This window comes from Balaenoptera ricei, chromosome 17, assembly GCF_028023285.1.
Source record: "Balaenoptera ricei isolate mBalRic1 chromosome 17, mBalRic1.hap2, whole genome shotgun sequence".
Lineage (NCBI taxonomy): Eukaryota > Metazoa > Chordata > Mammalia > Artiodactyla > Balaenopteridae > Balaenoptera > Balaenoptera ricei.
Genome location: NC_082655.1, coordinates 15,022,395 through 15,041,384, shown reverse-complemented (window position 1 = coordinate 15,041,384; position 18,990 = coordinate 15,022,395). Strand labels below are relative to the sequence as shown.

Genomic DNA, 18,990 nt, shown 5'->3' with positions numbered 1-18,990 from the left:
AAGCAAGCTTCCTCTGCTGCTCCGCATCGCTGCCATTATCGCCTGAACCATCCCTCCCCCCCACCCCGTGGAAAAATTGTCTTCCACGAAACCAGTCCCTGGGGCCCACAGGGTTGGGGACTGCTGGTGCAAGGATCCCGTGAAGGTGGGAAGTTAAGTGACTGGTAGTAGAGGACTCATTTTCAGTGCCAAGCACCAATGCTCTGTTGTAATAGGAAGGAAGGAAGAGATGGTTGCGGTGCAGACTTAGTAGATTTGCATGTTTGATGTGTGGGAGATGAAGGCTTCCGTTTTCTCTGTAATGAAAGAGGAGAGTTTAACAGCTTCTCTAAGTGTTATTCATAACGTTGCCTCGTAAACTAATTGTTTTATATGTGGATGGATGCCTTAGCTCTCTCACTGTTTCACAGATAGCTAAATATACCTCCCAGTTCACAGCAGTGGGAACACACAGAAGGCGCTTAAAATACTCGCTTCATTTTAATTCTAATGATGATGAGAAATCTAATGATGGCAAAGAAAAGTATAAGCTCCAATTGGGCCCCTATGATAAGGCGCCTGATAAGCGTGAGGGATGAGAATCAGAGTTGGCAAAAGACAAAGGCCACAAGGAAGAGAAATCCACCAGGACGCTCCTTCTTGTCCGGTACCCTAAGGGTTAAGATCAACGAGAACAGGCCATCACTGTTTCCTAGAGAGGCCCCGGCGAGCCCGCTGGGGGAGATGGAGGTGCTTCCTGTTTCTGTCTTCCGGGTTTGAGAGGTTAGGAAAGTGGGTTGGTGGGGTCAGAAGCACAGGGGGCCCTTAATTCCGGGACGGCTGGGCTTGCTGGGGGTGCGGGGCGCCTTGTGTGTAGCCCCCAGCACAGTGAGTTCCTTCTCGGGTGGAAGGGAGCCGAGGGCTGTGGGCAAGAGGAGCGAAGCTGCGCCGCCCAGGAGAGGGATGTCAGTCCCGGAGAGGGATGCCGCTGCTGTGAGGGGCGAAGGCCCAGCCAGCATTTCTCGCTGCACGGGCCACTGCACCAACCTCGCCTGCGGGGTCCCTTGAAGGACCGTGTCGACTGGAGATGATCTGCTCCCCTGGAGCTCACCCCGTAGTGCACCCCATCCTGTGCTCCCTGCCAGCGCTTCTTAAAGCTAAGCTTCAGACAGTGCATTTTCTTTGGAAGTCTTTTTAATCCAAAGCACCGCCCCATCGTAATCACCTCTTTGCTCTAGGACAGTGAAAACAGCCTTTCTCTGTGGAGTGACATTTTTTAAAAAATTAATTTATTTTAATTTTTTTTGGCTGTGTTGGGTCTTCATTGCTGAGCGCGGGCTTTCTCTAGTTGCGGCCAGTGGGGGCTACTCTTAATTGCAGCGTGCGGGCTTCTCATTGCGTTGGCTTCTCTTGTTGCGGAGCACGGGCTCTGGGCGTGTGGGCTTCAGGAGTTGCAGCACGCGGGCTCAGTAGTTGTGGCTCGCAGGCTGAGTAGTTGTGGCTCGCGGGCTCAGTTGCTCCGCAGCATGTGGGATCTTCACGGACCAGGGCTTGAACCCGTGTCCCCTGCCTTGGCAGGCGGATTCTTAACCACTGAGCCACCAGGGAAGTCACTGGAATAACATATTAAGGACAGCCTCTTAATACCATTTATGGCCTTGAGTTTGCTACCCTTTTGCTGAGAGGAACCTGAGGGCTCCTGTTACCAAAATTAATAGTTTCTTAGCAGGGAAAATGGTAGCATGGGTATCTGTTACCCAGACTCTTGCTTCTTTTGTAAAGACTTAGATAGAAATACGTAACTCAGACAGCAAGACATATTACTCCATTTGAACAACTTTCCTTTTTTTTTTTTTTTGCATTCAGGTATATGTTTTTTTCCCCCACTTAAACACTGGGCATATTTGTAATTTAGACTGAGGGTGCTTAGAGAATGCCAGCTTCCTTTGGCATAAGGTCTAGGGATGTGAATTGGCTTCCTAAAAACACAGTCAATATAGGAATTCCCAGTGGTCCAGTGGTTAGGGCTTGGCGATTTCACTGCTGGGGCCGGGTGTGGAGAGTGGTGGTGGAAATCAGTATATTCCAAAATAAGGGTCCTGATCATTTGCAGGTTGGGGTTATGCCCAGCTCTGCTTTCTGCTCTAGTTGTTTACTGTATCAGATAAGAATGTTGAAGTCAGTGTCCAAACAGGTTTGGGACTGAATCCTGCTCTACTACTTTCTGGTTGTGTGCCCTTGGGAAAGTTTCTTAATGTCTATTTTGTTCACCTACAGCATGCTGGTATCTGTTTATACACTTCAGAGGGCTAAGAATTAAATGAGACACGTATAAGGTATTTAGTTCACTGCATGCCACATAATAGGCAGTAATAGGGTGAAAATTATAAGTACACCATCTTTTGTTTTCCATATGTGTGCCTTCTGTTAAGCTCCCATTTTTCCTGAATTGTGCTATTCTTTGTATCCTGAAAGGCCAAGTCCATATATAACTGCCTTCCAGTGAAAGGTCACATTTCCAGTCCCATAAAGTAGCTCAGGGATCGTAGTTGGGTCCAGAAGATAAAGTTTAGGCTGAAAAGGATATTGTGATTATGATAGAGAGGAAGAGGCAAGGAAGAGTTTCCTCGTTGGCCTCCCTTTTATGTTTAGAGATTATTGGCTATAGTTATTCTAGCCCTACCTTGTCTTAATTTCTTGTTACTAGTTAAGTAAATCCTAACTTTCTTTTGAAATTGACTTCAAAGGTTTCATCTTTATGTCAAGGACCCACTTATTCTTTGTAAACTAAACAGGGTGATTTCTCTTTAGCTGCTTCTTATACCTACATATTGCTTCCTTAATGTCTTATTATTGGTGCCTTTTCCAAAAAACTACTTCATTTTTTCAATTAAGAGTGTTTCTAAATTCCAAGTGGACAGTGAGTATTAGTATTCATTCTGTTTTTGAAGCTTGATCCTCAGACTTTAATGTGAAGGTTTAATTTTTAAATTATTTCCCTAGGAAAGGTAAATCAGGTAAACTCGTAATTCTGAATACTTGCATCTGAGATAAGATTGTCTAAAAGGATTTCTAAGGCCCATGTTTCTTATTTTTAGTATGGTCCACAGAACATTCTATGCTTAACAGTTGTTATGTAGCAGTGGTTGGAGAGGAAGGAAGAAGGAGAAATGTTAACAAATGCCTTCAAGCATAACCTGTTTCCTTCCACAGGATTTCTGATCCCTAACCTGACTGTGACCATTGTGATGGAACAAGAGCAAAAACTGTTGGTCTCAGATTCTAATGGCTTCACAGAGAGGGAGAGTTTGAAAAGCACTTTTACAGGTGAGGGATCAAGAAGATCTGAATCCTTTGGAAATTCGTTATACAATGTGCTGTAGAATGTGTAGAAAGATCAGGGCATTAGAATGAGACAGACTTTAATTTGATTCCCTACTCTGTCACTTACAAGCTATGAAAACTCCTACGGCCTCAGTTTTCTCATCTTTAAGAAAAGTGAATAATAATATCTGTCTCACATATTTTTTAGGATTAATGATACACTATATGTAAAGCTCCTGTTCTTGCTAAGTAGTGGGTATAATTGTTATTTCTATGTTTGCTCAGATTAAAAAAAAATTTTTTTTTTAATTAATTAATTTATTTTTGGCTGCGTTGGGTCTTCATTTCTGCGCACGGGCTCTCTAGTTGCGGCGAGCGGGGGCTACTCTTCATTGCATTGCACGGGCTTCTCATTGCGGTGGCTTCTCGTTGCAGAGCACGGGCTCTAGGCGTGCGGGCTTCAGTAGTTGTGGCGCACGGCCTTAGTTGCTCCATGGCATGTGGAATCTTCCCGGACCAGGGCTCGAACCCGTGTCCCCTACATTGGCAGGTGGATTCTTAACCACTGTGCCACCAGGGAAGCCCCTGTTTGCTCAGATTTTAACTAAGGTTTTATCTAGTTTTCACCTCAGATAGTGTTCTATTCATCTTCTCCCTTACTTTTTTCTTTTAAGTCTTTATTTTTAGCTTGATATCCCCTGTGGCAATTGGTGAGAACTGTTCAGATACCTTATTAGTGTTGTTGTAAGTACAAAACGTTCGTCTACTTGATGAACACATAGAGTAAAAGAATTAAAACTAGCTATAAAAACTTTTTTTTTATATAAAATAGTTTACGAGGTTTGAGTTTGTTATTCCCTCTCTTTCACCGTGATTCAGAATTTCTTTCCCCTGGCAGAGACTAGCGAATGTATTTAGACTATTTGTTTATTCTTGCAGGAGATGAAAGTAAGAATAATTTGGAAACTGTTCAACACAGTAACTCTAAGGCAGATAAAGAGAGAGCCTCAAAATGGTCTAAAAGTGATGGCCCACAAAATTGTAAGCATGAGGACACACAAAAAATGCCATTGACATGGTCCCAGGGACGTGAAACTGAGTGTGATGATTCCTGTGAGAATGATGGCAACTTGGAGAATCAGGGAAATTCTACAGGAAAAGAGGAGGAAAAACCCAATCACTGGGGATGGGACCCAGGACAGCATACCAGTGCTGCCGTCCAGCAGAATTCATCCTTCGGGGACAAACCCTACAAATGTTCTGAATGTTGGAAAAGCTTCAATAATAGTTCTCACCTTCGAACTCACCAAAGGACCCACTCAGGAGAAAAACCTTATAAATGTTCTGAGTGTGGGAAATGCTTCAGTAACAGCTCTCACCTGATTCAGCATCTGAGAACACACACAGGCGAGAAGCCCTACCAGTGTGGCGAATGTGGGAAAAGCTTCAGCAACACCTCCCATCTTATTATCCATGAAAGAACTCACACGGGAGAGAAACCCTATAAATGTCCTGAGTGTGGGAAGAGTTTCAGTAGCAGCTCTCACCTTATTCAGCATCACAGATCACATACAGGTGAAAAACCATATGAATGTCCAGTTTGTGGGAAATGCTTCAGCCACAGTTATGTCCTAGTAGAACATCAGAGGACCCACACTGGAGAAAAACCTTATAAGTGCCCCGACTGTGGGAAGAGTTTTAGTCAGAGTTCTAGTCTGATTCGCCACCAGCGGACACACACAGGTGAGAAGCCCTACAGATGTCCTGAGTGTGGAAAAAGCTTTGGTTGCAATTCTACTCTAATAAAGCATCAGAGAATACATACAGGAGAAAAACCTTATCAGTGTACAGAATGTGGGAAGAATTTCAGTCGAAGTTCAAACCTTATTACACACCGGAAGATGCACACAGGTGAGAAATCCTATGAAAGGTCTGAATATGAAGAAAGTTTGAGTCAGAACTGCAGTGTGATAGACAAATGCAGAATCCAGCCAGGAGAGAAACCATATAAATGTTGTGAATGTGGAAAGAGTTTTGGCCTTAGCTCCCACCTCATAAGACATCAGAGAACACATACAGGAGAAAAACCTTACAGATGTTCTGAGTGTTGGAAAACTTTTAGTCAGAGTTCCACCCTGGTGATTCACCAAAGGACGCACACAGGAGAGAAACCTTATAAATGTCCTGACTGTGGTGAGTGCTTCAGTCAAAGCTTTAACCTTATCAGGCATCGGAGGACCCACATAGGAGAAAAACCTTACAAATGTACTGACTGTGAGAAATGCTTCAGCAGAAGTGCCTACCTCATTCAGCATCAGAAAATTCATATAGAAAAGTCTTTTGCGTCTCCTGAAGTTGAAGATTTTCCTCATGAATGGACTTGGAAAAACTGTTCTGGGGAAATGGCTCTTATCTCTTCATTTTCAGTCCCAAATTCATCTCCCTCCTGAGTCCCAAAGTCTGTTTTTTTTTTTTTTTTTTCTTTCTTTTCTTATCGGAGCATTACAATTAAGGTGTTCTCTGATCACAGGGTTATAAAATTTCTTTGGTTTGTTTGCCAAAACATTTGGGAAAAGTCAACCTCCCAGCTTAGAGGTTGGGAAGACCCAGATCATCAGGTCATCAGATCTGCCCAGTGAGAGATACTGTCAATGTTGGAGAGAAAGAAGAATATTTTTTATTTAAGGTAAGATAGGAATAGCTCCAAAGAAAAACATGGAGAGAAATCCTGGGAGACTGAAGATGAGATTGTCATTGAATTTCCTTATTTCCTGTTACCTGATTGGGTGGCAACAAATCATTACTGTCCTCGGGGATTTACCCAGACAAAGATTCCTTTTGAACAAATAATGTGATTTCCTGGCTATTTTGTTGGGTCTTAAGGAAGAAAAGACTAATTTTTTTTTCAAATGTGTTTTTATTTGCTGAAAATTAACTTTTACAGTATCTGGAACTGCACTGTCTGGTACAATAGCCATTAGCCACGTGTGGATATTTAAGTTTAAGATGAAATGAAATTTAACATTGACTTCCGTAGTCACACAAACCACTTGCTGAGTGCTCAGTAGCCACACATGACTGGTGGCTGCTGTATTAAATATCACAAATAGTTCTTTCAAGATCATCATTCTTGACAGATCTAGTTCCTATAAGACTGTAAGAAATGTGCTCTGGGGTTTCTGCTCTCCAAGAGGAATTTCAATATAGAATAGAAATGGTATAGAGTTGTTTTTATTTTTTTAATTTTGGCCGTGCTGTGTGGCTTGTGGGATGTTAGTTCCCTGACCAGGGATTGAACCTGCCTCCTTGGCAGTGAAAGCGTGGAATCCTAACCACTGGACCGCCAGGGGATTCCCTGGGATAGAGTTTTGAAGGCACTCAGTCCAACAGTTGGCTATTCTGATGATTGTATGTTTTATATTCGGCCATCTCAGTCATCTAGTGACATGATCCCATTGTCTTGGCCAAAGCCAGATTAGGACATAGGATTCTTGAATTCTTTTTTAAGGTTTTCTGTCAAATGGTCCTTTCCCCTCAGTTTTACTATTCTGTAAGTCCTCATCAGATCAGAAACTGGGTTCTTTTTCTAATAATTAACTCACTGAGTCTGAGCCAGTGTCCAGGGACAGTTTGCCATTGGAGCCCCAAATTCCTTAGTTCCGACCTTGATAATTTTCTTTTGCCCTTTGGCTTATGTGGTGTGTGGATCTGGTAACTGAGACATAATCCTCCCTGCTCGTCTGTCCAATGGGAATGGTGCTTTGTAAAGTATTAAGACATTCCCTATGCCCCCACCTCCAGTTCTTCCTGCAGTGCAAAAAGTAGATGTGCAGGAAGATCAGGACTTGCCTAGGATTTCATCTTTTTTTTGGAGTCAAAAATATATTTTATGAAGAATAGGTAGAGATGCATATTAGGAATGTGGAGCCAGAAGGGGCCAATTACAGCTGCTGCAAAGGGCTGTAGATTACTGGTGGGTAGCTGAATTGCATGGGGATTATTTCTTTCGTGATTGTGGTGCCCCTGATACTGGCGAGGCAACTGTGTCTTTCTATATTGTGATAGGATTTAAAAATGAAGCAAAAGCTAACAAAGGTATTCAAGAAGTCTTTGGGGGTGATTTTCTGCTTTCAGAAAGGGGGAGAACATTATTGGGCATCATTGGCTTTAATGTGACCCTTACCTAAGCATACTTTTACCTATGTATGTTACATAGTATTACCCAAATTGTCTTAAACTGTAATATCTGAGGATAAGTGTTCATAGTATTTTTTACCACAGACAACTGAGAGTTTGATTAATGTTTGATAAGAGTTTGATTAACGATCAGTTGCAAGGCAGTAGCTGATGAGGTGGTGTGCAATCATTGATCCCATTATGTGTGGCAAGTAACCACTCTGAACCTGTTTCCTCAACTGTAAAGCAGAGATAATGCCTACCTTGTGGGGTTTCGGTAAGGGTTAAATAAATGTAAAGCAGCTAACACAGTGCTTAAAATATAATGGATCTAAATAAATGGTAATTGGTTATTATTAATGGAAACAAATTGAAAAATATCCTCCACACATTTTCAGAAGCAGCAATACAGCCCCAAGCTTTCCTACTTGGGGATTCTTTATGACAAACCTCAGGAACTCTGAGGAAACAGGTAGTATAAAAACAGAAGACTATATTGTGTTTTAAGTTTGCAGACTGTTGAAAACACTTTTATTTGATTCAGCTAATTGAATTTTTTTTGTTGTTGTTCATGAAACAAAGGATTCTCTTTAAGTCAGGAAAGAACAAAACAGCAAGTTCAATTTCAGTTAATTTGCATCTGAAAGAGATTAACAATTGGTACAATTTATGTCTTATCACCATCCCTACACTATGTTTTATGACTGCCCACAATTATATAAAATCTACTGCACAAACCTCGATGTCTGCAGGAGCATAGACATTCACATTTTAGATGGGTTAAGATGGGCTTTATTAGTAAAACAATTAGTAAAACAATGATTCTTACAAGAATCATTGTCTCTTTGGATTAGAAATTAGGAAAACAGAAGAGAGATTTGTCACCTACAATGGAGAATTTAACATAGTCAAATTTAATCCTATTAGATGCCTTTGCCTCACTTTCATTAATCAGCGAATACGTTCTTTGTTTAGCTCCCGAAGAAGTAAATATTCTGTATTCTCTATTTTTCTTGCCAGCACACAGGATTCAACATCTGATTAAATAAAGCATTCTTTTTTACAAGTGATGTGTTTCATAGTTTCTTTTTAATTAAAGAGAAGACTCCTTCCTGTATTCATTTTTTCCTACTCACAGTGAGGGCTTATATATTTTTTCCCTACAGTGGAGTGGGGAAATTCATGTTAATGCATATATTCACAAATGTAGCAGGGAACTCACTCCCCAGCTGCTTTATAGCCTACAAGGAGGTATGTAAACGTATGTCTCTATTAAGTACCTAAGATAAAAGTTTGCTTCCATCATTCTAAGCCATTCAAGTTTGATCTACCAAATGGTCTTCTCCTTGGTGCTGTAGAAGTTTCCTTATTGATGGTGAGAGGTAGTAGAGTATGGTATGTGACAATTGCTCCTTATACATTAGTCCCACATATTCACCTTTGCCCATCTCTCAGTTTCTGGTAATCATTGTAGTGATAAAACTCATTGCTTTTTATTCTGTATTTGAGTTTGTGTAATTCCTTTCAAGCAGCATAATCATTCATTCAACAAAAATTTACCTGATGCCTAATATGTGTCTAGCAGAGGTCAAATGACAGTAGGAGGGACAGATGTAAAGATAGATTAATAGTAGGAAAATGTGCAGCTTTTCAGATGACTCCTTTCTCCTTGCCAACTCCTAAATTATATTTATTATGCTGAACCCTCCATCTTCAGATTTAATAATTTGATAATCTGAGGAGCTAGAGGTAACTGTAGATTAAAGTGGGTTAGGTTTGCTCTGAAAATGCAAGCTTGGTGAAGTTTGACACAATACTTTCTTTGCACATAGTGGTGCTCACTAGTTACTGAGTGGGTGTCATGTGCTTATATGTTTTATGGTAACGTCCAAGAGTATGTCCTTCCAGGATGTGTGTTTCTACTAGACTGTCAACTCCTTGAGTCAAAGAATGGATTTCATTTTTTGTAATCCCAGAGCCTGACACAAAGCCTGGCATGTGAAGTGTTTGTTGGTTTTGGTTGAGGGGTATTCACCAATGGATAAAATCTACTGGATTAGGCTGTATAGTCTCAGTGTCCCCCTGGGCCCTATAACACCATTGCTTGCCCAGTCCACAGAGGCTGGGGCTGGCTTGGAAATGAAAATGACTGTCCTCGGAAGCTGGGCCTATCCTTACACTAACCCTAGAGGACCCTAAAATGTCCCAATTGTTCAGAATCTTATGGAAGTAAGACCCTGGGCTTTTGATTCAGACTGTCTAGGAGAGGTTTAAAACTTGTTTCAAATTCATGTTTCAGTCACTTAACTAGCTTTGTACTGTGTACTCACCTTGTAAGATTTGGTAAGCAGTGAATGAGGTGAGGAACCTGACATAGAATAGGTGTTAAGGAAATGTTTTTCTTCCCTGTTCACCCTCATTTGCTCATAATTTTGCCAAGTATAGGCTCTAGGCATGGAAATGTTTAATCGTTTTTTGGATTGATTGTTTCTAGGTTTCTAAAATAAAGATATTAAGAACATTTAGTTCATGGCTTTGTTGTGAGGGTCAGTGAGATAATGTATATAATATGCTTAGCATTGCTGATACCTAGTAATCACTCAATATTAGCTATTGTTACCATCTTAAAGTGGCTCGAGACCACAATGGGTCTTTGGATTATCTTTGAAGTTAACCTCAGAGACAATCAAGTCAAGGCTAAGGATGGTCCGAATGCTTGCTTGTAAAGATAACAGAGGGAAACAGAATCTTGGTAATCATGACATCGTGGACACATAGTCACAAGCAGAGGTAGCTTATGGGTGCTAAGATAGCTAGCTTGCTGATCTAACATTGCTTAATTGGTAAAATCAGTAGATCTTTTAGGATCTGACACAGTGAGGAATGAAGTGGAAGCTTGGGTTGAAAAGGGATCATGATTAATTTTGACCCATGCTAAGTCGTATGGATAAATGGTCAGATTAAAGAAAATATTGACTAGACTGACAAACACAGGTGAAAAAAATTTCCCCTTAAAAATAGCTTACTTTCTGATCATTAAATTGTACTTCTTTGTATATTTTACAATTAGCAAGTATTAATGTAGGAAATACATAAAACTATGAAGACCAAAATAAAAATGACCCATAATCATTTTCTCCAGAGATCACTCACCATGGAAGTTCTGGGATCTTTCCCAATAACCTCTTTTCTGAGCATGTATCTGAATAAATATTTTTTTAAAATGTATAATATGGAGTATGTATATAGTATTGTCTTGATTTTTCCCTAATCATATCATTTTCCAACTAATTGTTTTAAATTAGTTATTAGGTTTTTAATGGCTTGATAATATTACACTGAATGATGTACCATAACAGTTTAAGTGTTCTGACATTGGATGTTTATATTGTTCCCTGTAATTTGTTATTAAAAATAACACTTTTTTGAATAGGGTTTTTTTTGGCTGTTGTTGTTTTGTTTTGGTATTGTGGTTGTGATTGTTTGGTTTTGCTTTTTTGCTTTTTGTTGGTGTACAAGTCTTACTGTCCATCTCTGTTTTCTTAGAGTGAATTCCTAGAAGTGAGATATTGAGTCAAAGGGCATAAATTTTTTAAAGTTATATTACTTAATTGCTTTTCAGAAATGTGTATCAATTTAAATTGCCCCAATAAAATAATTTTGTTAAACATCTTATGGAGGTAATGGGGGAGATAAACATGTAATTCAGGACAAATACATCTAATTGATGAAAACCTTTTTTTAAGGCAGCTTCTTTGGATATGGATAATCTTTTTCCTTTTTTTTTTTCTCATCCCTCTTACCCTGTCTTGGGTTAGGATCAGCTGAGAGTCACTTTGGGTTGAAACACTTTAAGAACTGCTTGGCAGTATGAAACTGGAAATCAATTACAAGAAGAAAACTGGAAAAAAAAACCACCTCACAAACACATGGAGACTAGAAACATGCCACTAAACAATCAGTGGGTCAACAAAGAAATCAAAGAGACAGATGAAAATGGAAACACAACTTCCTGAAATCTATGGGACACAGCAAAGGCAGTTCTAAGGGAGAAGTTCATAACGATACAGGTTTACCTCAAGAAACAAGAAAAATCTCAAACAATCTAAATTAACATTAAAGGAACTAGAAGAAGAAGAGTAAGCAAAGCCTAAAGTTAGTAGAAGGAAGGAAATAATAAAGATCAGAGTGGAAATAGATGAAATAGAGACTAATAAAACAATAGAAAAGATCAATGAAACTAAGAGTCGGTTCTTTGAAAAGAAACAAACTTGACATATCTTTAGCGAGGCTCATCAAGAAAAAGAGAGAGCCTAAATAAATAAAACCAGAAATGAACGAGGAGAAATTACAACCAATACCACAGAAATACAAAGGATCATAACAGAATTCCTTGAACAATTATATGCCAACAAATTAGACAACAAAGAAGAAATGGATAAATTTCTGGAAATATATAATCTTCCAAGACTGACTCATGAGGAAATAGAAAATCTTAATAGACCAATTACTAGTAATGAAATTGAATCAGTAATATAAAAACTTCCAACAAGCAAAAGTCCAGGTCCAGATGGCTTCAATGGTGAATTCTACCAAACATTTAAAGAAGAGCTATTACCTATCCTTCTCAAATTATTACAAAAAATTGAAGAGGAAGGAATATTTCCAAACTCATAGTACAAGGCCAGCATTACCCTGATACCAAAACCAGACAAAGACACAACAAAAAAAAGAAAATTACAGGGTAATATCCCTGATGAACATAGATGCAAGAATCCTCGACAAAGGGACTTCCCTGGGGTGCAGTGGTTAAGAATCCACCTTCCAAGGCAAGGGATGTGGGTTTGATCCCTGGTCAGGGAACTAGATCCCACATGCATGCCACAACTAAGAGTTTGCAAGCCACAACTAAGGAGCCCACCGGCCTCATTTAAGGAGCACACGTGCCACAATGAAGGAGCCAGTGAGCCGCAACTAAGGAGACCGCCTGCTGCAACTAAGAAATAAATAAAATAAATAATTAAAAAAAATCCTCTACAAAATATTAGCAAACCGAATTCAACAATACTTTAAAAAGATCATACACCACGATCAAGTGGGATTCATTCCAGTGATGCAAAAGTGGTTTAACATCCACAAGTCAGTCAACATGATACATCACATTAACAAAACGAAGGATAAAAATCATGTGATCACCTCAGTAGATGCAGAAAAAGCATTTGAAAAAACTTAACATCCATTTATGATAAACACAAAGTGGATATGGAGGGAACATACCTCAACATAAAGGCCATATGTGACAGACCCACAGCTAACATCATACTCAACAGTGAAAAGCTGAAAGCTTCAAGAGCAGGAATGAGACAAGAATGCCCATGCTCATCACTTTTTATTAAACATAGTATTAGAAGTCCTAGCCACAGCAATTAGTCAAGAAAAAAAAAAAAAAAGGCATCCAGATTGGAAAGGAAAAAGTAAAACTGTCACTATTTGCAGAAGACATAATACTATATACAGAAAACCCCAAAGACCCCACCAAAAAAACTATTAGAACTAGTAAATGAATTCTGTAAAGTTGCAGGATACAGTATTAATATACTGAAATCTATTGCATTTCTATGCACTAATAACAAACTATCAGAAAGAGAAATTAAGAAAATAATCCCATTTATAATTGCATCAAAAAGAATAAAATACCTAGGAATAAATTTAACCAAGGAGGTGAAAGACCTATGCTCTCAAAATTATAAGAAATGAGGAAAGAAAGGTAACACAAATAAATGGAAAGATATACCATGCTCATGTATTGGAAGAATTAATATCAATAAAATGTCCATACTACCCAAAGCAATCTACAAATTCAATGCAATCCCTATCAAAATACCAATGGCATTTTTCACAGTAGTAGAACAAATAATCCTAAAATTTCTGTGGAACCACAAAAGACCCCAAATAGCCAAGCAATCCTGAGAAAGAAAAGCAAAGTTGGAGGTATCATGCTCCCAGACTTGAAACTATACCACAAATCTATAGTAATCAAAACAGGATGGTACTGGCACTAGAACAGGCACATAGATAAATGAAACAGAATAGAGAGCCCAGAAATAAACCCACACTCATATGGTCAATTAATCTATGACAAAGGAAGCAAGAATATACAATGGGGAAAAGACAGTCTCTTTGATAAATAGTGTTAGGAAAACAAGACAGCTACATGCAAAAGAATGAAATTGGACCTCCTTGTTACACTATATACAAAAAAAAAGAAAGAAAGAAAAAGAAAAAAAAATGGATTAAAGACTTAAAGGTACAAACTAAACCCATGAAACTCCATGAAGAAAACATAGTAATCTCTTTGACCTTGGTCTTAGCAATATATTTTTTAAAAATATGCCTCCTCAGGCAAGGGCAACAAAGTAAAAATTTAAAAATGGGACTACAGCAAACTATAAAGCTTTAGCACAGAAAAGGAAACCACCAACAAAACAAAAAGGCAAACTCCTGAATGGGAGAAGATATTTGCAAATGATATATTTGATAAGGGGTTGATATCCAAAGTATACAAAGAACTCATACATCTCAACGTCAAAAAAACAACAACCCAATTAAAAAAAAAATGGGCACAGGACCTGAATAGACATTTCTTCTGAAGAAGACATACAGATAGCCAGCAGGCACAAGAAAAGATGCTCAGTATCACTAATCATTAGGGTAATGCAAATCAAAACCACAATGAGATATCTCCTCACACCTGTTAGAATGGCTATTATCAAAAAGACAAGAAACAAGTGTTGGTGAGGGTGTGGAGAAAAAGGAACACTTGTGCACTGTTGGTGGGAGTGTAAATTGGTGCAGCCACTGTGGAAAATAGTGTGGAAGTTCCTCAATAAACTGAAAATAGAACTACCATGTAATCCAACAATTCAACTTCTGGGTATTTATCCCAAGAAAATGAAAAGATTTTCTTCAGGGGCTTTGATTTGCCTGAACAGGAGAACTGCTTGAACCTTTATTGAAGCCATTTTGGTTTGCATAAGCAACCAGTCAAAGAGTTTGCCCAGAAGCTGGGCAAGTCTGTGCAGAAGATCAAGAGTTTCACCAAGTCCTTGGATTTGCTGCAAATGACAAGATTTCATTCTTTTTTATGGCTGAGTAATATTCCATTGCATATGTACCACATCTTTATCCATTCACCTATCAATGGACCCTTAGGTTGCTTCCATATCTTGGCTATTGTAAATAGTGCTGCAGTGGACATAGGGGTACATATATCTTTTCAAATTAGTATTTTCATTTTCTGGATGGATCTGGAGGGTATTATGCTAATAATACAGGCATACTTCATTTTATTGTGCTTCACTTTATTGTGCTTCACAGATAATTGCATTTTTTACTAATTGAATATTTGTGGCAACCCTTCATCAAGCAAATCTATCATCACCATTATTTCAACAGCATTTTCTCCCTTCATGTCACTGTGTCCCATTTTGGTAATTCTCACAATATTTCAAACTTTTTCACTATTAATATATTTGTTTTGGTCACCTGTGATCTTTGATGTTACTGTTGCAAAAAGATTATGACTTGCTGAAGGCTCTGATGATGGTTAGCATTTTTTAGCAATGAAGTATTTTTAAATTAAGGTATGTACATTGTTTTTTTTAGACAATGCAATTGCACACATAACAGACTATAGTATAGTGTAAACATAACTTTCATATGCACTGGGAAACCAAAAAGTTCATGTGACTCACTTTATGGCGATATTTGCTTTATCTTGGGGGTCTAAAGCTAAACCCACAATATCTCCAAGGTATGCCCATAAGTTAGAGAAAAACAAATACTATATGATTTCATTTATATGTGGAACCTAACAAACACACAAAATAAAACATAAATAGACTCATAGATATAGAGAAAGATCTGGTGGTTGCTGGGGGTTGGGAGGTGGAGGACAGATGAAATAGGTGAAGAGGATTAAGAGGTACAAACTTCCAGCTATAAAATAAGTCATGGGGATGCAATGTGCAGTGTAGGGAATATAGTCAATAATATTGTAGTAACTTTGTATGGTGACAGATGATAACTAGACTTATTATGGTGCTCATTTCATAGTTATAAAAATATTGAATCACCTGTATTCTAATGGCTTTATGAGCAATATTCAAGGAGAGAAAGAAAATGAAAACGAAGTTCCAAATTCATATAATTGGCTCCATCACTTGCAACTAGAATTTGCAAAAGATTACCTAAGTGCTGAGGGGATGTAGAACAATTAAATGAGTGGTGCAAAGTCTTTTTGGACAAGGTGAATGGTGAGCAAGAAAGTTTTGATCTAATGTGTTTCTATGTGTTACAAATCAAAACATCAGTGAAAAGGGAATTGCTCAGTTTGGTACCAAGAAAAAAAAATGAAGTAAGGAAAGGTTGTATTCAATACATTGAAAAATGTGTACTATATACCAAGTGCTGAGTGTACAACTGTGAATAAGACATGGTCCTTGCCTTAAGAGTTGAATCTCTTGGAAAAGGTGTATGTAAGTCGATGATTATAATACAATTGGTGGCTGCTGTGACAAAGAGGTGGAGTTATGAAAACTTGAAGAGAAAGAGATGATGATTAACCTGGGTCTTAAAGAATGGACAGTTGAAGAGAGGAGGGAAAGCCTTTTCCCTGCATCAAGAATAGCACTTCAAAAGGCACAAGTTTAAGCCTGTCAGGCCAAATGAGACCAACGGAGACTACCGAGGTGACTAAATGATGGAATGAAAAGACCAAATGTGCTTTTTGTTTGTTTTAAAGGTTAACTGAATCTTTATCTTAAAGGAGAAAAAAAATGCATTCTAGTCAAACATTCCTAAATTCCTGAGCCAGATTTCCTGGGCTTGGATTCAGGCTCTGCTATGTATTAGCTGTGTTACCAGTTCTCTGTACCTCAGTTTCCTTGTTTGTAAAATGGGGCTAAAAATAGTACCTGCCTGATAGTGTGGTTGTGAGGACAAAATTAAGCTAATGTACGAAAAAAAGTTGTAGAATGCTGCGCATACTATAAAAGTGTCAGCTCTTGTCATGATTACGAAAGTATTATTACTTTCTGCCAGTAAGTGGGTGATTTTGTGTCATATTTCATTGCCTTTGCTTCAGGCTTGAGTGACAGATTTTTGTTTTTGAATAAGTGCAGCCAGGCCAACATTCAAACATACTTAAGTGATGGTTTTATAGCATTTAATTCAGTTCAGAAAGTATAGGCATTCAGAACGTGCCTTATGCTAGGTATCACAAATGCTCTTCTTGCCCCCAGTTTGGAAGTGGATCTTGGACTGTACACACATGAAGAAAGTGACTTTCAAAGGATTAAAAAGTTATCTACTTAGGGAATTCCCTGGTGGTCCAGTGGTTAGGACTCTGCACTTCCACTGCAGGGGGCACGGGTTGGATCCCTGGTCAGGGAACTAAGATCCTGTGTGCCATGGACAAAAAAAAAAAAAAAAAAAAAAATGTTACCTACTTAATATGAAAAAAATCCTCTTATGATAATCTCTAGTACAGGGTAATCAAGTAACAATCATCCTGGTGATAGTTGTATTCTCTTCTACAAGAGTCAGCTGACCAAGCCGTCTGTCATTTTAGCAGTATAGGAACTCACAGATACCAACAAGCAGTTTATTGAAGAATTACCTTCAGGAAAACGATTTCCCACACGTTAAATTGATTTTCTTTTCTTGAGTTGTTTTTAATTTGATGTGAATTTCAAGCAGCTGAATTTGTTGATACCAGTGAGGAATGTCAAGGAAAGAATCAAAGTCTTGGTTTTATAATGGAGAAAAGTTAAAGAAGTTATTGATTAAGAGTATTGGGGAAACACAAGATTTGGAGACCAGGAGTTTAACTTGTGGTTTCATCACTTATAAACTGTGATTTGGCCAAACCACTTAACCTCTTTGTTTCATATTTGTTATTTTTTAAATCAAAGTGGTTTTGAGTGTCAAATGATGCCTTGAAAGCGTTTTGACACATAATTATTTCATTAGCAGATAAAACATAATATTTGGGGTAAAAAATGATAAGTACTACACTTACATAAACTTAGTCAACTGCAAGGAACTTTAGATTTCATGAAGACCTTGCCCTCTCCCTTCAGAGGTTGACTGATTTGACTTGTCCAAGGTCACAAAGCTGGTTAGTGGCAGCCAGAATCTAGGTCTCCTGATACTAGTCACCTGGCCTTCCTACTACACCACTGACATTCATCATTCATTCATTTTTATGGATGATAAATTAAATGCAAAATACTGTGCTAGGTGCTGTGGGTGATTCTGATTTATCAGACACAGATCCTCCTTCTCTCAAGGAACATAGGAACTAGTGGGGTAATAACCGTAAGTGTATAGTCAGAGATTGGGATGATAAGGTATGAATAAACTATTATGTGACCTGGTTAGGATCAATGGAGACTTGGTAGAAGAGGTGACAATTCAGCCGTGCTCCAAATGGCACAAAGGATTTGTACATAAATCTTAGGGTTTAAAATAGGCAGTCCAGGGTTACAATAAGGTGAGCAAAGGCCTCAGTAAATTCTAGGAAGTTTCATTTTTTCATTACAAGGGCCATCTCTCACCCTGCGAATATTGTAGATTTTATTGTTCCCTCCAGAATGCTTGTCCTGGAAACAATTCATGTAACTTGCCTGGTGGCCTTGCTTGATTCACTCCAGGCCGAGTGAAGGACTGCTTCCCGTTTCCATGGTTCCCTGCCCACCCACTTTCTCAGGGCACTTATGACACATCTCTAGTATTTTACTTCTTTGCCCCGCACCCTCCTCCCTGTTTCTGATCTTGAGAGAACAAGGGCTACGCGCACAGTGTATCCTCAGCCTGAGTACAGTGAGAAGTGCACAGCTGCCTGACAATTTGGGGTGAAGGAAGGGAACACCTGGCATATCCTCTCCTTTCTTCCTCCAGCAAACGCCTGCCTACTCCTTCCAGATTCAGCTGTGAACATCACGTTCTCCATGCACCTGTAGCTGTTTCTACCGCCTCCCAGCACACAGTAGGCACAGGACAGAAAGCCTGTGTCTGATTCCTCTCTGTGACACCTGGGCCTGGCACGTAGTAAGCGTTCCACAAATGCTCGCCGGATGAATGGAGACCTTCCGACATTAGGCGGCGGATCTATGGCAGGGTTTCCTTGGAACCAGCTCCACCTCTCTCCGGGTAGAATCCCAGCGGCTGGGACCGCGGCACTCAGGGCATGACCCCCTCCAGCCACACTCCCTCTCGAACCAGCCAATGTCTTCCCATCCGCCCAACAGGCGGCGGGCCCCCATCCCCACGCCCCCACCCCACTCCACGCAACCTCGTCCCAGCTCCTCTCTGGGCGGCACCTCGCGGGCCGCGCCGCCTACGATTGGCCAAACACGGCATAGCGCCATCTCGGCCTACGGCGCGGTGCGCGCCGTCATTGGTTGGCGGAGGCGGAGGGCGGTGACGGTGGGCGGGGCCCCGTCCTCT

At 39.5% G+C, this 18,990-nt stretch overlaps 1 protein-coding gene across 4 annotated transcripts; it reads left to right on the top strand.

Moving 5' to 3' along the window:
* The first annotated feature begins 763 nt into the window (after positions 1-763).
* On the top strand, positions 764-11,648 carry ZNF572 (zinc finger protein 572). Of its 4 annotated transcripts, none has more exons than XM_059902067.1 (3): positions 764-867; positions 3,193-3,306; positions 4,243-8,525. In XM_059902067.1, the coding sequence occupies exons 2-3, from the start codon at positions 3,228-3,230 to the stop codon at positions 5,751-5,753; spliced, it is 1,590 nt and encodes a 529-aa protein (XP_059758050.1). In that variant the 5' UTR covers positions 764-867; positions 3,193-3,227; the 3' UTR covers positions 5,754-8,525. The 4 variants fall into 4 exon arrangements, 3 of the variants coding, with proteins under 3 accessions (XP_059758050.1, XP_059758049.1, XP_059758048.1); XM_059902066.1 differs by lacking the exon at positions 764-867 and adding an exon at positions 1,946-2,315; XR_009498538.1 differs by lacking the exon at positions 764-867 and adding an exon at positions 11,298-11,648 and having other exon boundaries at positions 3,076-3,306; positions 4,243-5,989.
* Positions 11,649-18,990: the final 7,342 nt, after the last annotated feature.

What these genes read in the sequence shown, in the direction of transcription:
- ZNF572 (XM_059902065.1), top strand. Translation starts at nt 3,150, where the DNA reads ATGTTAACAAATGCCTTCAAGCATAACCTGTTTCCTTCCACAGGATTT. An exon ending in TTTGAAAAGCACTTTTACAG is followed by an intron (nt 3,307 to 4,242) that starts GTGAGGGATCAA and finishes TTATTCTTGCAG; the next exon opens with GAGATGAAAGTAAGAATAAT.